An 18,661-nucleotide genomic window follows, 5' to 3' on the forward strand; every position below is an offset into this window, starting at 1 on the left:
CTTGCAATTTCTTGCAAGTTTGAAAATTTTTTTGTCATTTTTTAAGTTTCTGCGTTTAAGGTTTTTAGCCGAGAAGAGAATCTCCTATAGTGTATGCTAATAATCTACCTGAAAATGTTTTTTTAAACATGGATTAGTTTTCAACTTTTGTCACAAATTTTAAAAGTTTTTTGCAACTTAAAATTCTTCCAATTTTTTGAAACTTTTTGTCATTATGTAGGTTTCTCCAGCCTCAAAAGCCACATAACCACTTCTAGGGTTTGATTACAGGTTACTGCATAGCTTCTAGTTGTAATTGAATGTTTTTCAAGATTATAATATCAGCAATTTGTAAAAAAAATATTTGCAATTTTTTCTAGTTTTTTTGAATCTTCTTGATTTTTTCCGTCTCCAGGGTTCTAGGGACCTCCTCCATGGCTTTATAATAAGGTGCCGCATAGTTTCTAGAGTTAATGGAATGGTTTTCTTACTTTTAGTGACTCCAGCTTTAGCAATTTTTTTTTGATAAAATTTATTTCAAAGTTTGGGAAAATTATTGTTCCAGTTTATGGATCTTTGAGCCAGTGAAACTATTTACAGCTTGAAATAGGGATACTGGATAGTCTCTTGAGACAGTGAAATGGTTTTGAAGGTTTTAATATTGTGAATTTTTGCAAGATTTTTGTTAAATTTTGCGATTGTTTTCAATTTTGCGAGTTTTTGTCCTTTTCTGAGTTTAACGATCATTGTTGGCCAACGAAGCTTTTCAAGTCTTACAGATGGGTTACTTGACATAACTCCAGTGACAAATAATAGTTTTGACTATTTTCACTGCGAAATCTGGAAGCTTTTCGTTTAAATTTTGCATTATTTTGCAAAACTTTAAAATATCTGTTTTTTTATTTACTAACAAGGCTAGAAAACTAAAAGTTGCAGATTCGAATCAGACTAAAGCTGGCCTCACTAAACCCTGGCTAGCTACTGACGAAGCCTACCGCTCGCTGGTCGTTTGAGAGCAATTCGTCTGACGTTAGTAGGTTATGTTTAAAGTTGTTGAAGCCCCTCACTTTTGTTTTAATTATTGGGAGGTCTCATTTGCTCCATAGTAAGACATAATTAATAGCCGCCCTCATCTTCTCAGCCGGCTATTATTGCGCTCGTATTTTTTTTTACTTCGTCAAACTTTTTTTCGCTTTACCATTTTGCCGCTTTTTCGACATTTTGCGTGAAATCTTTTTGACTTCTCTAGGCTATTTTCTCTCTTCTCTCATTCTGCTAAAAGTGAATTTGAACATCAGTTGCTAAGCAAAGCAATTCAAAATGAACAGAGTCGGTATAAAAAATTGAAGTCAGAAATAGAAACGGGATAAACCCATAAAGCCCAATTTTAGATGCCCGCTATTTGAACGTCGTTCCTATAAGTCTTAGTTACCACATCTAATGCTTATTGGTGTTGATAGTTGCCCCTGTAGCCTCTCTCTAAGAAACAGAAGTATGTTCAACTACAAAATGCCATCAAAATAAATCGGACTTAAAAAATATTTTTGTACAAAAATCTTTTTTTTTTCAATATATTCTATTCGTTCAATCCCAATCATGCTTATTGGAATCAACGGCGGCTATTTTCCGGCAATCTGCCGGGTATGTTTAAGGTTTTCAGATAATTGCTGACAATTGTATTGAATTGGAACAATTTTTTTCATCAATTTTTGGAGTTTTGATTGTTTCTGAATGTATGGCTACTTTTTTCATATGGTCACGCAAGACGTTCATTGATATACGCTTTCTATCTATCGATAGTGCAGTAGATTATGAAGATTGCAAGCTTTGGTTGCGTCTTTTAATGAAATCGATGCCACATATGTTCAGACATTGTAAAAACAGGTTTTTGCTAAAGGCTGTTTTATCTCCTTGTACTTTGTCTCTCAGTGGTTTTCAACAAAGTTGGCGTTTGTTGTATAAACTCCCTTTGTGTAAAGGGTTTTTAAAGCTTAGGTTGTTGCAAAAAAAATCTCTTTCGACTTCTCTAGGCTACTTTTAGTCGCTCTTTCTGTTCGAAGCACTTTCAAACAGCAGTAGTTCAGGCAAGCAATCTCAAATGAACATTTTCATAAAAATAAATTCAAGAAAAAGAACGGGATGAACGCACAAAGTCTTAGTTACCATCTCTAATGCTTATTGTTTTTTATAGCTGCGAGGCTGTAAGCTGAGCGAAGCTATATTGCGGTGCTCTTGGTTTTTTTGTTTCGTCTTCTGACGCCTTTTTTTCGTTTTACATTTGTTCAAACAGCAAAGCTGAAAAAGTCAAATTTTCTGAATGACTTCTTCCTCTCACTAACGGCATTTGCGCGCGTGACGTCATTTCTCACTCGCTTTAGCAAAAGTTTTTAGGTTATTTGCGTGATTAAATTTTGATCATACGTGACTTAACTCACTCCATAAAATGACTTTTGCACTTTAAAACTTAAGTTTAATTTGAATTTGTTTAAGGTCAAAGGAACTCATTTGTGCAGTAAAGGTCCCTAATAGGAGGCTTCTGCGGAATGAATTTTAACAGGCTTTATTAATTTATCGCTGAATAATGTTTCTTACCTAGTTTTTTGAGCGGCGTCGATATTTTTTTCAATTTGGAGCTGAATCTGTTTCTATCTCTATTATACGGCACGCAGGTCTATTCTTTCGCAGCTATTCCGGCATTCTGCCGGCTATGTTAGTACTAGCTTTGTTTCTACTACTTCTTAAAGAAGTTATAATTATTGCCCCCTCCAGTGTGCAATAGAGTCGGGCTTCGCCTGTCATTTGAAAGCAGTTCGTCCACTCTCAGGTTATTCGATAAGGTTTACCGTCCTACTTTTCCTTGGCTCATATTTACCTAGTGCGGCTAGCCTCCCTATGGTTAAGATAATTAAAATAAAAGTCAAACGCGCGCCATTTGTTTGAGTGGAGTTAGGCAGATGCTAGTTTTTTATGTTCTTGAAGCCTACTTGAATAATTCATTGTTTTGTTGAATACAAATGATGGCAAACAAACTCCTTCCGAACAATTATTCTGAAATCGAGGATACAATTTAATTTTAGTTATATATATCGGGTCAATTTTTTGGCATTGATGTTCATCCTTGTCATTAAGAAACAGGAGTATGTCCAACTACGAAATTCACTCAAAATAAACTTCTTGATTTTTGCTTGACCTAAATTGCTGTTTTGAAAGTTTGTGGCGAAAACAAAGGCGATTGTAATATAAGCTATCTCAGGGCACCGATAGCTGATAGTTTAATGCTTTAATCTGTGAAAACCGTGGTTAGAGTGCGAAGCCCTCCTTGGGTGGACTTTTTTGCAACTATAAGAAATAATCTAGGCAACAACCCCCTCAGATATAAAGCGCCTCGCCTTTCGTTCCAGAGCAATTGATTTGATGATAGTCTCCATGAACCTGTTCACGCGCATTAGTCTGTTCACATACTCACCAAGTCTGTTCACATACATTGTGAACACATAGTCTGTTCACATACATTTGTTGTTCAATGGCAAAGGACACAATTTTCTCGTCTCTTTTCCTGACAAAATTCGGTACCAAGAATCTAACTTTGTTTCTCAGGAATGGCTTCCTCGGCGTATGACAACAACGGAACCTCAATGAGCTCCAATATGAATAATTCAACTGCGGCGACAACAATTACGAGAGATGACATCTTAGAATGGGAAGAACTGAGGATGAAGTTACCAATCAGGTTCGACTTCAACGAGATTGATGAGTCACCATTCTGCATTGTGACCTTGACTTCTCTACCAAAAATACACTCTCTATTCTCTCTTCTAGGTCTCAACAAAGTGTACGTCACAAGGATGGGTATGTTTATCCACATTGTTTTCACAGTAAATTAGGAGCCCAGAATACTTGACTCGTATGAAGTCACTGATAAAATCTGACTTTAATCGAGAACCGCGTAGCGGGTGGAGATGCGAGCCTGAATTTCAAAGTGATTTTTATAGCTACAAAGCTGTAAGCTAAGGTAACTATATTGAGGTGTTCCTGGTTTTTTACGATTCGAAGAGGAGTATTGGTGCTCTTGATTTTTTCATACCGGAAGTACTATTCGTTCAGACGGCATTTTGACCTAAAAGCTAAAGTGAGGAAAATTGCCGCCTAAACTATTTTTTTCTGAGCGTGCGAAGTTCTTTAATCAGGCGCTGCGTTCGTTGAATGACATTTCGACATTTAGATAACATTTAGATTTCGACATCGTGCACATAGATAACCTTTTATAGCCGTTTTGTGTTAAATTGACCCAGACTTTTTGTTAGTAATTTGCTTATTTGTGGAAATAATTTTTATTCGGTGCTGCATTAATGTAACCTTCTGAAATTGATACCACAGTGTTTTTAAGAGCCGAATGACGCGTTTCAAGTGTAAAATGTGCACACGTGTCTTATTTTTAAAAGTTTTTGTTTTTTCCCTTGATTTCTTTTTTTGGCGATTTGAGCGGACTTTTTTGAAATTCAGTGCGGAAAAATTGTTTAGGTGAACAAATTCGGAGAGTGGAGAAAAGTGTAGATATTTTGTTCATGCCCTTTTGTGAAACAGGGAGAATTATAGGTGTGAGAAAAATTTTCGCTAAGCGAGCAAATCTTTTGTTCATATGCGGCTTTTTCAAGCTGTCTTTGACGTATAACGTAATTTAAGCCTAATGCTCATGGACAGTTTTATTAATAGCCGCACAGCGATAGCTGGGGCTATTATTGGCCTTCTCTTGATTTTTTTTTATTTCGTCGTCATGATTTTTGTTACGACCATATGACGTCACAGCCACTTTTTGTTCATTCGTTCATGCAATTTCAAACTGAATTGCATGTGTGACGTCATTTTTCGCTCTTAGTTGAGCGAGTTTTTTTGTTCATGCGCGTGATTAAATTTTTGGTCACATTTGACTTACCTCACTCTCAAAATTGACTTCTTCACTTTGAAATTGAGTTTTATTTACTTTAATTCAAAGAGAAGGTCAAATGGGTGTATATCACTCTAATTGAAAGTTACTTGAGAGCAGCTAATAGAAGCAGCAATAACATATACAGATTTTTAATCAAAATATAACAGATCAGCCTTCAATAAAAAGACGAATTTTTTTTGGTCTGTCTTTTTTAATGTTTTTTTAGACTGTCGGTCCACGAATCTATTGCGGCTATTTTCTGGCAAGCTATGTTTACAAATTTAATACAGGTTACAATTTGTCGCAATTTTGCTTAGTTTCCTAATTTTTCTTTATATTTCAAAATTAGAGGTGATAGTTTATGTAATCCGTCCTCAGTTTTAGTTGTATAAATTGAAAACCTAAATGGTAATTTGTGTTTGGGTTACTTTTTTTCGACTAATTTTTCCAACCCCACTTATGGGGGGGAGGAACTATATACTCAAATGGGTTTTTTTTGTTGTCAATTTTGGCCGATTGATATATTCATCGTAGAGAAATGTGAGTTGTATCACTAAAAAGCTCGTCCAGCGTAGATTTTGAAATTAAAAAGATTTTTGTGAATTTCGTTTTTTTCGAGGAGTTATCCAGGATCGAAATTTTGTGTGAATTCGTGATATTTGGCATCATTTCGTTCAATTTTAGTGTAATTTTTCTACAAATTATGATCTTTTCTATTAAAATTATTATTCAAAATTACATTTCACGCCCCAAATTGAATTAATTTTGTATTCCAAATACACGAAAGGTGATAAAAAAGACTAGTTCTGGTCTCATAGGGAAGTTCCAAAAAATTCAAGTTCTATTTGAGAACTGTTTTTTTTTTTAGAAAACTTCATATTTTTAGGTCACCCTTAGACTGGTCACTTTTCATATCAATGTTTGACTAATTATAAACCTGATTTGCAGTTAATTGAAGCCGAATGAACAAAAAACTCGTTTTCAAGGAATCGTACATGTTTTTTGGCTTCGACTCTGAGTTTTTGTAATTTTTAATGAAATTTTGATTTTCTTTTTGAGGTTTTACTAAATTTTTCGAGCCCTCTGTTATAGACTGGTTGACTAAAAGTGCAATAGGTTTCGTAATGAGCATTAGTGAAGCTTATTAGTGCTTTGATTGGACAGCTAATGGCTGTTAAGACTTTCTATTTAATTTATCGAAAATTTTTTTTGAACATTAACTGATCATTAACTTATTTTTTTAAATTGTAAGTCAGTCTCAGTATTGACAGGACTCCACTCCCTTCTACTGCAACCAAAACTACTATGTTTAGCGGTTTTATCTTCTAACTATTGGTTTTATGACTTCGATGCCACAAGATTTCAAAAACAATTTTAAAATTTTTGATTTTTTCGTATTTTTGATTCCTGTTGAAATCTAATCACATTATCCTAATATCGATAGCTCCCATTGGTTTACGGAAGACGTTCAACGGATCATAGATAAAGTTTTTGGAGAAATGCTTATGGTTTAATTAGCTTCGGCGCTTTCTTCTCGCACTTTTCTACTTATTTTTTGGTTTTTACCTGTTTTTGTTGTTTTAATAGTTATAAGACTTATTGTGATGTCTCGTTGGTAACCCATGCATGACAAACATCTTTGTTCCTCTATCGTGTCATGACTGAGCGTATTTATGGACTTCTGTTGAAAGCTATTGAGATTATTGTCTGTTAAGACTTTAAAAACAATTTTTCGAAAATTTTTTTTGATTATTAACCAATTTTAAACTTATTTTCGTGAACTTATTTTCGTAAGAGATTCTGAGTTATGACCAGAGCCCTTTACTTTCTTTCTACTGCGACCTAAATTGTTACTTTAACCGTTTTTTTTTCTAACTCTTAGCTTTATGACTTCGATGCCACAAGATTTCAAAAAATTTTTTAAATTTTTGGATATTTTTGTATTTTTGGTTCCTGTTGAAATCTTATCGCATTATCCTAAAATTGATAGCTCGCAATGGTTTTGAGAAGACCTTCAATGGAGCTTAGATAAAATTTTCAGACAAAGGTTATGTTTTAAATCGCTTCGACACTTTCTCGCTTTTTTCTAATGAATTTTTGGTTTCTTTATTTGTTTTTGTTTTCATAGTCATGAGACTTATTGTGATATTTGATTGATAACCCATGCATGACAAACATCCTGGTCCTTCTATCAAGTCATAACTGAGCGTATTTATTGATTGCTTTTAAAAGCTATTGAATTTATTGGCTGTTAAAACTTCAAAAATAATTTTTCGAAAAATTTTATGAACATTAACCAATCGTAAATTTATCGTCGTGAACTGTACGAACGTCTCAGTAATTACAGGAACTCTTCACTTTCGACTTCAACAAAATAATCTAGTTGACGGCTTTATCTTCAAACTATTGGTTTGTTGAGTTGGATGCACGAGTTTTCATAAAATTTTTGGATATTTTGAAAATTTGATTTGTTTTTGGTTCTTCTGAAACCTCTTCACATTATCCTAATATTGTTAGTTCCCATTAGCTTAGAAAAAACCTTAAATGGATCAAAGATAAAGTTTTCAAAGAAAAGCTTATGGTTTAAATGGTTTCGACACTTTCTTCTCGCACTTTTCTACTGAATTTTTGGTTTTTGCCTGTATTTGTTGTTGTTTTTATAGTCAATGACCTATTGTAATATCTTTTCGTATCGATGACTTGTCAGTGAGAAACATCCTTGTTGTCTCATTGAGGCATAGCTTTTATGCTCCCATCGAGTGCTTTTTGTTCCTTCCATTGAATGCAATTGAATTTAATGGCGTTGATACTACGGGTTTTCTCAGAAATTTCGTGGTTTTAATGTATTTGCTCATATTTGTGGATTTTTTGAAGTCGTATTGATAAAAAGAATCTCACGCTGTTAAAAATTAGTTTATAATAAAAAAGTCTCTACCAAAGAGTTTTGTTTTAATGGCGTCGACACTTTTCTCGCTCAATTTTTTTTGAATTTGCGGTTTTTGCCTATTTTTTTTTATTCTATAGGTAGGTGTAAATTTCTGAATGTTCTCAGAAGATAATTTTTGAAGATTCAAGGATTGAGGTTCCCCGAGGCAGTCATTTTATAGCGAATAGTCTTAAAGTTTATGATATCATACATTTTCAATGATTTTTTAAACTTCAGTTTTTGTTCTTTTCGTCAACTTCTAACTTATTCTCATTCTTGAGAGGTCCCATTCAATTTCTTGTGATTGAAAAATTTAAGTGGCTAGTGATTTTTTTCGTAAGTGATGTTTCGTTTGTGGACAATGTGTTTAAAAAAACTTTTAGTGGTGTATTGTGTTTCTTTTTCTCTTCTTTTAGCACATTCGGGTAATGAGCGATCCCAATGATTTTTCAAATGTGGCCCAATTGAACTTATTTAATCTTTCAATATAATTTTAGTTGTATTAGTTTGAATGAAAATAAAAGGAAGAATACCTAGTGTTCAGATAATAGCTAATGATTTTAGTGCCCTCAATAATTTGTGTTTTCGCAAATTGTTTAATTTTTCGAGTTTTTTTGCTTCTGTAGTCCGTTTGTATGGCTGAAATGTTGATTGATTTTTGAATTTCGCCTCATTGTTTCTTCTCTTTGTCGACTTGTTACCTAGTCTCATTAAGGAAAATTTCCATCTGCTGTATAGTTAGGAAAAAGTGGGTTTGTGTAGTCAAGGTTTTATCCGATTGCATTTTGGCGTTGTTACTAGGTGCGTTCAAATTTAGATATTTAGTTTTTGCCTTGAAATTTTTCGATTTTGCTTATTTTGTTTTTTTTCTCGTAGTTTTTTAAATAACAAATCTTGTCAGCGCTGGAGTAAGGCATGGCATTATGTAGTTCAATAAGTATTTAGTTTTGTTAAACGATTTTTTCTCTTCACTTGGTTGACAATTAAGTCAAAAGTGTTGATGAGCTCGGGTCGGAACATCATGTGCGAACGCATATTAACGAGCATCCTTGTTTTTTTATGTTAAAATAGTTTTTTTGTCTTCTTTGATGCTTACTACCATCAGAAAATATTATTAGCAGGATAATATTGCGCTCCTATTGTTTTTTTTTACTTTGCCGAATAAAAATTAGTTCCGCCCTTCCTCATTTTGCCGCTTTTTCGTCATTTTGTGTTAAATTTTTTGAGTTCTCTAGGCTAGTTCCGTTCTTCGCTCAAAGTGCTATTTAACCGCAATTTTTCAGCAAAGCAATCTAAAGTAAAAAAAATTACTCTCAAAACACAGAATTAAAAATCGAAACGGGATAAACCCATAAAGACCAATTTTAAATGCGCTCTACGTGAAGTGTGGTTTTATAGGTCTTAGTTACCATCTTCAATGCTTACTGGTATTGTTAATAGCTCCTGTATACTCTCATTAATTAACAGGGGCATGTCTAACAACAAAATGAAATAAAATTCGATCGCACTCTAAAAAAGTTTTCTTGCATCAATCAATTTTTTTCTGTTCTTTCAATCCCAGTAGGGGTTAGGGGAATAAATGGCGGCTATTTTCTGGCTATCTGCTGGGTATGTTTAGTAAAACGGATTTAGAAAATCGATTTTCCTGCGAGTCCAGCATGCTTTTCTCAACAAGCCGGCCTGATATTTCAAACAATCGTATCTAATTTATAACTTAGTTTTACTGCAGCATCGAAGATTTCATCAAAATCATTCAACTCTCCTAAGACTTGATTTCTGTGTTTAGGAAAATTGGTTGGTATAATAACTCTGAATGACGTCAGACTTGCAGTTCAGCACTCGTCAGCTTATCTGGGCACGCAGATGACACGGAAAGATAATCTGGGAAGCAGGGGAGGGGGAGGCAATATTTCGGATAGTAGTCTGGACACTAGTGCTTATGATAGTGAAGAAGATCTGGGATACGAGGATATTGATGTGAATAAAAAAGGTTGGTAGAATTTAGTTAAGAATTTTTATTGGAGACACCAATCTTGCATCTTTCAATTGTAAAAAAATGTGCACACTTTGGTGCCAAAAAGACGTAGTAAAAATTCGGTGGCATTCCAATTTTGTTAGCCATTGCAGCTTCATTAAGACTTGTTTGTAAGCATCATTATTTCACCGAGGTGCCTAACGAATATCACTCAACATTGTTCCAAAGTCTTTCGATTTTTAATGGCCGCCTCAGCTTCTCAGCCGGCTATTATAGTGCTAATTTTTTTTACAATTCAAAGAATTTGAATTGTATTGGGGCGCTGTCTTTTTTACGACTGGAAGAGGATTATTGGAGACGTCCTTTTTTAAGATGTGTTCACACATTTTCATGATTTTTGAAGTCAAATTGGAGTAGTGATTTAGGTCACGCCGAAACAGGAATTGGAGCGAAAAAGCGAGTGGTTTTGCGGCGTGAAATTTTTTCGCTCTAATTTTAAAGTAGAGTGCGAAAACGGTGTTTGAACAAAACTTCGCTTTTTCGCTATGGTTTTTGTTCACATGCGGCTATTTAACTTTGGTTTTACTGTTTTTCAATTTTTTGGATAGGACTTTTTCTTATTGGTTTTCCCAGTCTATTCATAGTTCATTCTAGGCCTAGTTAATAGCCGCCCTCATCTTCTCAGCCGGATATTATAGCGCTCCTAAATTTTTACAATTCAAAGAATTTGAATTGTATTGGGGCGCTGTCTTTTTTAAGATCTGTTCACACATTTTCATGATTTCTGAAGTCAAATTGGAGTAGTGATTTTGGTCACGCCAAAACAAGAAGTGGAGCGAAAAAGCGAGTGGTTTTAGGGTGTGAAATTGTTTCGCTCTAAATTTAAAGTAGAATGAGAAAACGGTGTATGAACAAAAATTCACTTTCTCGCTAGTGGTTTTTTGTTCACATGCGGCAATTTCACTTTGATTTTTACTGTTTTTTCGATTTTTTGGATCAGATTTTTTTCTAAATGGTTTTCCCAATCCATTCATAGTCCGTTCTAGGTCTAGTTGTCTGTTTATTCAATGAAATACGTCAGGACTTGTCCTGCTATGTTTTTTACTTCGTCTAACAGACTTTTGTTTTTTCCTTACCCTGAGTTCCTGGAATTGACTTTTTCAATGACTTACCTCACTCAAAAAATGACTTCTGAATTCACTTATGGAACTTTAAATTTTATGAACATTTACTTATTAAAGGTCAATAGTGTGCATTTAAGTAGTGCTAAACATATATGCCCTAATTCTTGATTATTAGAGTCTTGAGTTTTTGATTTCGAATATTCATTTTGAAATCTTCTCCGTTTGTGACCCCAGTACGTTATGCGCCCCCAGTTACAGAGCACGTGCCATTACATAGTAAGTCATTATGTAAAAAATATTGCACGTGCATCTGAGGGGTGCAAATAATATGCGCCCACTAAGCTGAGGGGGCACAAACGGAAAAGATCCTAATTTTGAAAAGCCCTATTAGGGCTTTCTCCTTATAGAGCTTATGTGTCTCATAATAATGACAGTCCAATGCTAACCCAAAAAGTCTAGTGGTCTATTAAAGGACTGGTGGTTGATCTGTCTATCTAATCTCTTAAGTTATTTCAATTCACGGAAGGCCCCAAGCGTCTATCGCGGCTATTTTCCGGCAATCTGCCGGCTATGTTTACTTCGTCGAACAAAAAAATGTTTCGCTTTACCTCATATTGCCGCTTTTTCAACGTTTTGCGTGAAATCTTTTTAACTTCTCTAGGCTAGTTTCACTCTTCTGTCATTCTGCTCAAAGTCCTTTTAAACAGCAGCTGCTCAGCTAAGCAATTCAAAATGAAGAGAGTCAGTATGAAAAAATCAAAGTCAGAAATAGAAACGTGATAAACCCATAGAGCCCATTTTTAGATGCCCGGTACTTGAACTTTGTTCTCATAGGTTTTAGTTACTATCTATAATGCTTATTTGTACTGATACTAGACCCTGTAGCCTCTCACTGAGAGACAGGAGTATGTTCAATTACGAAATGGCATCAAAATAAATCGCACTTAAAAATGTTTTTATAGAAAAATCAATTTTTGTTGAGAATTTCTTTTCTTTCAATCCCAATAGAGTTATGGGAATCAACGGCGGCTATTTCTCGGCAATCTGCGGGGTATGTTTTTTAATTGCCGTCGAACGAAGTTCGAAACTATTGTTGTAAATGCGTTGGTCTTTTTTTGCGAAGTAACATTTGACTTTTTGAGTGGTTTTTTCTCACTTATGTTTTTAATTTTTGAGTGATCTAAGTTGCTCTCATTCTGAAAAGTTCGTGTTTGCTAAAATTTTAGCTGAGTAGTTTAGATGCCAGACTGCCAACCTGAAAGGCGAAGGGTCCACACCCGGCGGGGTCGTTTCTTTGTACCCGAAATAAATTTCCAAGCTCTACAGTTCCTCTGTCGGAGTTTGTTGCAATTATGTTAGCCGTATTGATGTGTCGTTCAGAAGCAATTCATCGGACATTAGTCGTAAAGCGCCAGCTGAGGATATAATTGGCCTTCTCTTGGTTTTTATTTTGTCGTCAAGATTTTTGTTACGACCGCATGATGTCACAATCACTTCATATTTTCTCTTTAATAGCCGCGGTCAGCGTCTCAACTGCTATTATTTAGGCGCTCTCCTTTTTTTTTAATTCGCTTTACCTTTTGATCCCGTTTTTCCTTCTACAAAAGTCACGACTTTCCCCGCGTGATATCTGACTTACTTCACTCACTGCTTCAACAAAAGTCAAAAGAGCAAAATCAAAAGAAATGGGATAAACATAAAAAGCCCGGTCATTAGATCAGAATGCATTAGGTTAGGTTATCAAATTTCATTAAAGCGATTGCTAGCTGGCATTAGCATTATGCTTAATAGCGATCAGTTTAAAAGCCGAATTAAGTGTAATTATAGAATCTAGTCGAATATGCAGAATTTAATCACCGATAAGAACACTTTGACACTTAGAAAAGTTCTGTCAATTTCTCTAAATTTTTTCTTTTTCGCTTTCAATCTCAATGTGCATCAAACCGGTCAACGGTGACTATTTTACGTTAATTTGCCGGTTATGTTTGTTTAATTATTCATCCAATTTCAACTGAGTTGCGTGCGTGACGTCATTTTTCAATCTTAGTAGAGCGAGTTCTTTGTTCATTCGCGTGCTAAAGCTTTTGGTCTCAAATGACTTAAAATAAGTAAGGGCAAGTGAGTGTGTGTCACTCTTTTTGAAGGTTATTTAAGAGCACCTAACAGAAACAGCAATAAGTTATACAGATTCCTAACCAAAATATAGCGTATCAGCAGTTAATGAAATGAAGAAATTTCCTTTTCGATCTGTTTTTTTACTATCTTTTTGAGAGTGTATATCTACGGAGCTATCGCGGCTATTTTCTGGCAATCTGCAAGCTATGTTACATTTTTCTTAAACATTCTTTCGCTTTTCAGTGATACTTTTTCACTGATTTATTCACGCTTGATTTTGTTGCTTTTTGCTTTACTTGAATTGCTCACATTCAGAAATTATGTCTGTTGCTAAGACAAAGTCGACTGTAAGATAAACGGTGACAAGGGCCTGATAGCAGAGTGGTTAATGTTGCCGATTTTTACGCCGGGGATAGGGGTTTGAACATCTTCGTTGTCAAAAATTGCACCCAAAAATGTTCTCAATCATACAACTCCTTTAAATTAAAGTGTTTAAGGTGGGCGCGATAACTTTTTCCAACTCAGTTCTGTATGTTTCTATATGCATCTTTTGGCACGCAATTCTATTTCGCAGCTTTTCCGGCAATCTACCGGCTATGTTTGTTAATAGTCGTTCGCAGCGTCTCTCTTTGTTTTAAACTAACTTTTAAGAGGAGTGAAACATTATTGTGTAAGTAAATTTTTGATTTTGAGAGAATTTAATTTCACGTGCGTAAATTTGACTTCTGCATTCTGTTTTTCTTCTTTTGAGTGCCCTTAATATGATAAATATGTGTTTTCGTTGCGCCTATTTGCTATTGCTTTTTTGAGCCTTATTTTGAATTTTTTGAACAAGAACAAGGCTATCTAGTTTTTGCTGCTGTTCTGACTATGGAAGTACGAAATAATTCTTTCCAAAACTGGAACTATTGCACATTTTTGGCACGTGCCGTTCATGCTTAATGAGCTCGAGTCTTGCTATACGAAGTCTTGTGAGATCATAGTGTGCCATGTATTGATGTATGAGATAATTGCCATGTATGAGTGTGCCATGTATTGATATGCTTGATAATTGGGCGCTATACTTTTTTGTACTCGTCTTATGCTTTGTTCGTTTTTCGTGTTACCAAGTTTACAACTTCTGAATTACAGAAATTATGCTTAACGCCTCATTCATTGTTTCAACTTATTAAATCTAAAAGCTCTTAGGTTAGATGGGAAGACCTTTGTTTCAAATCACAGCTTTGAAAAGCGGGTGTAAATAGTAGCTATTTTCTGGCAAGCGCTTGGCTATGTTGTGATGTTGAAACAAGGAAGTTCAAGTTCCAAATTGCCAGATTTATTCAGTTCTAGATTCTAGAATATCTGATACTCCTACATGCAGTTCCAGATTGTATAACTTCCTGAGCGTGTATGAAATCATGGTTACGTGACTCTGCTTAAGTTCTAGTTCATATCTCGAACCTCTCAAGGAGTCACGCCCATTTTTCTCTGTGTTAAATTGCGCCTTAGCGTTCGGTGAAAACAGTTGGTCTTTAATAGCGGTAGCAATAAGCGGTAGCAAGGCTATTATTGTTCCTGTTTCAGTTTTTTTGTTGCGACCATTAGATCTCGCGCCAAGTGTCCAATCTAGCTTCATTATTATAAAGCTCAACTGCTTAAAGAAATGGGTTTCTGAAATTTGCTTTGAAAATAAAATTAGCTTCAATACTCTGACCTACACTGCCCATTTAGTTGTTTGCTGTTAATAACTTAACGGGAATTCAATGTTTTTATAGAAGTAGAATTTTGAATTGCTCTCGAACGAATTCTGAAGCAATTATTGTAAACGTGTTGGTCTTTTTTGGGCAAAATTTTTGCTTGAGCGTTTTGTCTTCGTGCTCGTTTACAAGTGTCAGCAGCTGAACTCAAGAGGTGGTAGTTCACTACTAAAAGGCAAATGAAAGATCCGCCGTTATTTGTGTATTTTTTTACTGTAAATTTTAGTGGTTGTAGTGATATATAATAATCCCTAATGACGTCATTTGAAGCCTACCTTAGTGAATTTAGTTACCCTATGTTTTCAAGTAGATGTTCTTACCAGCGGGACAAAACGACACACGTTAATTTAGCAATTTTTGCAATTGGACCTGTAAAGATCTAGTAAGATGCGTCAAATATTAATAATTGTGATTTCAACCAGGCTTGTTTACTTGGTATTCACGTTTTCTACAGACCTACTTAGTTTGGTAAAATCTAAAACTTCTTTATATGATTTGTACTAAAATTTTTGTCGATCTTTATTCGAAAAATCCTGCGTAATTTATGGCGTTTCATATAAGCATATGGTTTGCAAAAATAAGAAAATTTTATATTTTTATAGCTGCGAAGCTGTAAGCTGAGCGTAGCTATATTGCGGTGCTCTTGTTTTTTTTTGTTTCGTCGTCTGAGGCTTCATTTTCGTTTTACATTTGTTCTAGAACATTCTGTCTCGTCACTGCTTAAATGGCTTTTTCGCGCTTGATTTCACGCTTTCTGCGTGACCTAAATTGCGGTTATTCAGAAACAGAATCTGTTCCTAAAACAAAGTTGATTGTAAGAAAACATATTGAATGGTCCGACAGCCGAGTGGTTAAGGCGACTGGCTGTTAATCCGGAGATCGCCGGTTCGAGACGCGACAGGGAAAATGTTTTTGCACCGAAAAACAACCTCCTTTGAAATAAACTTGTAAGTTTTATAGGCGGCGGCGATAACTATTATCAACTCACTTCTGTATCTTTTTCCATCTGTATTTTACGGCACGCAAGTCTATTTCGCAGCTATTCCGGCAATCTGCCGGCTATGTTTGTTATATCGACTCTCCGGATTTTTAAAACTCTGTAGGTGTTAAATTACTGCTGGGAATCTGTAAGCTGAGCCCGGCTATAATGCGTTGCTCTTGGGTTCAACGAACCAAAGATGAGTTTTGTTTTTATCGGTTTTTTTTTCAATGTCCACTTGTTTGACCCAAACGAGAGAATTACGCGTGTCTTACCACACTCAGAAATTTAATTTCTAGTTTGGTTGACTAAAGTCAGAGTAACTAAAATCAAGTGAGGACATAAGGTCTGTCTAGTTTAAGATCATTGGAGCTGAACTATGTGCCCATCCTTTTTAGCACCAAGTTATTATTAAGATTATTTTGTCCACATGATACGTTGTTTTTCTTTTTGTAACGCATGATACGTTGTTTTTCTTCAGTCAGATTCCAAAAATAATTGTTAGGTTTTTGAGAGTCTAAGGTTTGTTTAATTTGTAGACCGTGGGAATCTTTGTTTTTGTTTCCGGAATCTTCCGGCTGCGTGTTTTATTTTGCTTGTCTGACGTTTTTTTTTGTTTTACCTTTAAACACCGATAAGCTAAAACGTCAGACTTTTTTAACGACTTCTTCAGCTCACTAGTGGCATTTATAAGCGTGAAGCCATTGCTCATTCTCTTTAGCAAGTTTTTAGGTAATTTGCGAGATGTCATTTTTATCATAAATGGTTTGCTCTCTCAATAAATTGACTTCTGCACTTCGATATATAAATTCAATATTTCAAAATATTTTCATGTCAATAAATTATTACAGCTTGGTAGAGACGTTCGCTTGTTATGAAGGCTTCTGTCTACTTGTGATAAATGCTTCTTTTGGCCGGCAATATCAACTTTGTGCTATGGTTTTGTTAATAGTCAGCCTCTCAACGGCTATTATTTAGGCGCTCTCCTTTTTACAATTCAAAGATCTGTTTTAAGATCTGTTCACACTTTTTCATGATTTTTAAATTCAAATTGGAATAGTGATTTTGGTCATGCCGAAACAGGAAGTGGGGCGAAAAAGCGAGTGGTTTTGCGGCGTGAATTTTTTGTTAACATGCGGCAATTTCGCTTTGATTTTTACTGTTTTTTATCGTTTGTTGGATGGGATTTTTTTCTTAAAGGTTTTTGCAATTCACTCATATTTCACTCTAGGCCTAGTTTTTTTTGTTTGAACTTCCCTTTCTCGCACATGCGACATTTTCACATTGATTTTCTCTTTATTTTTCGATCTGATTTTTTGGAATTGGTTTTCCTATTTCACTCATAGTCCGTTCCAGGTCTAGTCTTTTGTTTAGTCACTGAATGAGTAAACAAAATTCTTTGAATTGTACGTCAGGACTTGTCCTGCTATGTTTTTGAAATCGCTTTACCTTTTGTTCACGTTTAATTGCTCTTGAATGAAGTTCATAGCAATTATTGTAAACGTGTGTGTCGTTTTTTATGCAAATTTTTCGCTTGACAATTTTGCGCTTTTCTTCTAGAACATTCTTTAACTTCTCAAGTGACTTTTCACGCTTTTGTTCTTCATTTTTGAGTAATCTCTATTGCTATCACTTCCAGTGGGGCAGTTGGAAGTGCTTGCGGTCACGGTTCGGGAGGTCAGTGGGTCGAATCCTGGCGGGGGAAAGGTTTTTTTGCACCCATGAAGAAAAATTGATCTAGGCTACAGCCCCTGAATTAAATTGCCTCGCCTGTTGTTCAAGAGCAATTGTTCCGACATTTGTCGGTTTATGTTTTTCGTTTTACGTAAGTGACGATTTTCACGTTTGATTTCTGACTTACTTCACTCACTGTTTCAACTGAATGGATTTTAAATTCTTTCACGCATTCAATTACGCGTACGTTTTGAATACTCTCAAAGTCAAAAGATTAAAGTCAAAAGAGACTGGATAAACCGATAAAGCCCGGTCATTAAATCATTGAGAATTAGGCTATTAAAGTTCATTAGAGTGTTTGCTAGCTGATATCGGTATTAATTTTTTTAGCTGTCAGTTAAGAAGCTGAATTGAGTATAGTTATAGAATCCAACTGAAACTGCAAGCCAAATTAGAACACTTTTTGACACTGAAAAATAAACAGAAAAAAGTCGGTCTATTTATCTGTTTTTTTTTTGTTTCAATCCCGATGGGCATCAAGCGCGTCAACGGCGGCTATTTTCCAGCAATCTGCCGGCTAAGTTAGTTTTGTAAGAGGTTTCGATCATTTCGTCAACTCTTTTCTGTATATGTTTTTATCTAACCTTTACGGCACGCAATTGTTTTCGCAGTTTTATTCGTCGGTCTGTTGACTATATTCATATTATTTTTAGGGAATGGGAGCAACAATACTGGAGGCGGAAATGGAGGAACTGGTGAAGATAGTGGTTCACAGAGAAGAGAAGGAACAGGGAATCCAACGGGGGGCTCTTCAGATGCATCCACACCCTCTTTCTCATCTCCTAATCATCATGATAAAACAGACCAAGTTGCAACAGATCAACAGGTACGTGTGAACTTAATGGGGGGTGGGGGGAATGGACGGATCTCTACTATTCATTCACAGTCTATTGACGTTGATCATTTGAACAAAGCTCTTCGTACAGTTCTCTTGAAACCAATTTTAAGTCTGGTAATTTGCGTATGCAGCAATTCCTAATGTTTCGAATACCCGAAATACCAATTACTATGCTGATCTGAAAAGTTCGATTTTTTTAATCAAGTTATTTAGTTGTTTAATCTACTCTCTAGTCGACTACAGTTAGTCGACGTTAATATAATCCACGGTATTCATTGAAATGTTTTTTGGATTTTTTTAACTTTAAGACGAAGCTGCTCTTCAA

The 18,661-nt window shown here is 35.3% G+C and overlaps 1 protein-coding gene across 1 annotated transcript in view; it reads left to right on the forward strand.

The window, feature by feature from the left end:
• LOC142351077 (chloride channel protein 2-like) overlaps nt 1-18,661 on the forward strand; it is an 80,917-nt gene that overhangs the window by 61,487 nt on the left and 769 nt on the right. Inside the window, exons 11-13 of the mRNA XM_075403164.1 lie at nt 3,577-3,828; nt 9,619-9,822; nt 18,152-18,324. Coding sequence (XP_075259279.1) covers nt 3,577-3,828; nt 9,619-9,822; nt 18,152-18,324 — 629 coding nt within the window. The remainder of the gene's footprint in view (nt 1-3,576; nt 3,829-9,618; nt 9,823-18,151; nt 18,325-18,661) is intronic.

The sequence above is a fragment of the Convolutriloba macropyga genome, chromosome 12 (genome assembly GCF_964194025.1).
Source record: "Convolutriloba macropyga chromosome 12, txConMacr16.3, whole genome shotgun sequence".
Classification (NCBI taxonomy): domain Eukaryota; kingdom Metazoa; phylum Xenacoelomorpha; order Acoela; family Convolutidae; genus Convolutriloba; species Convolutriloba macropyga.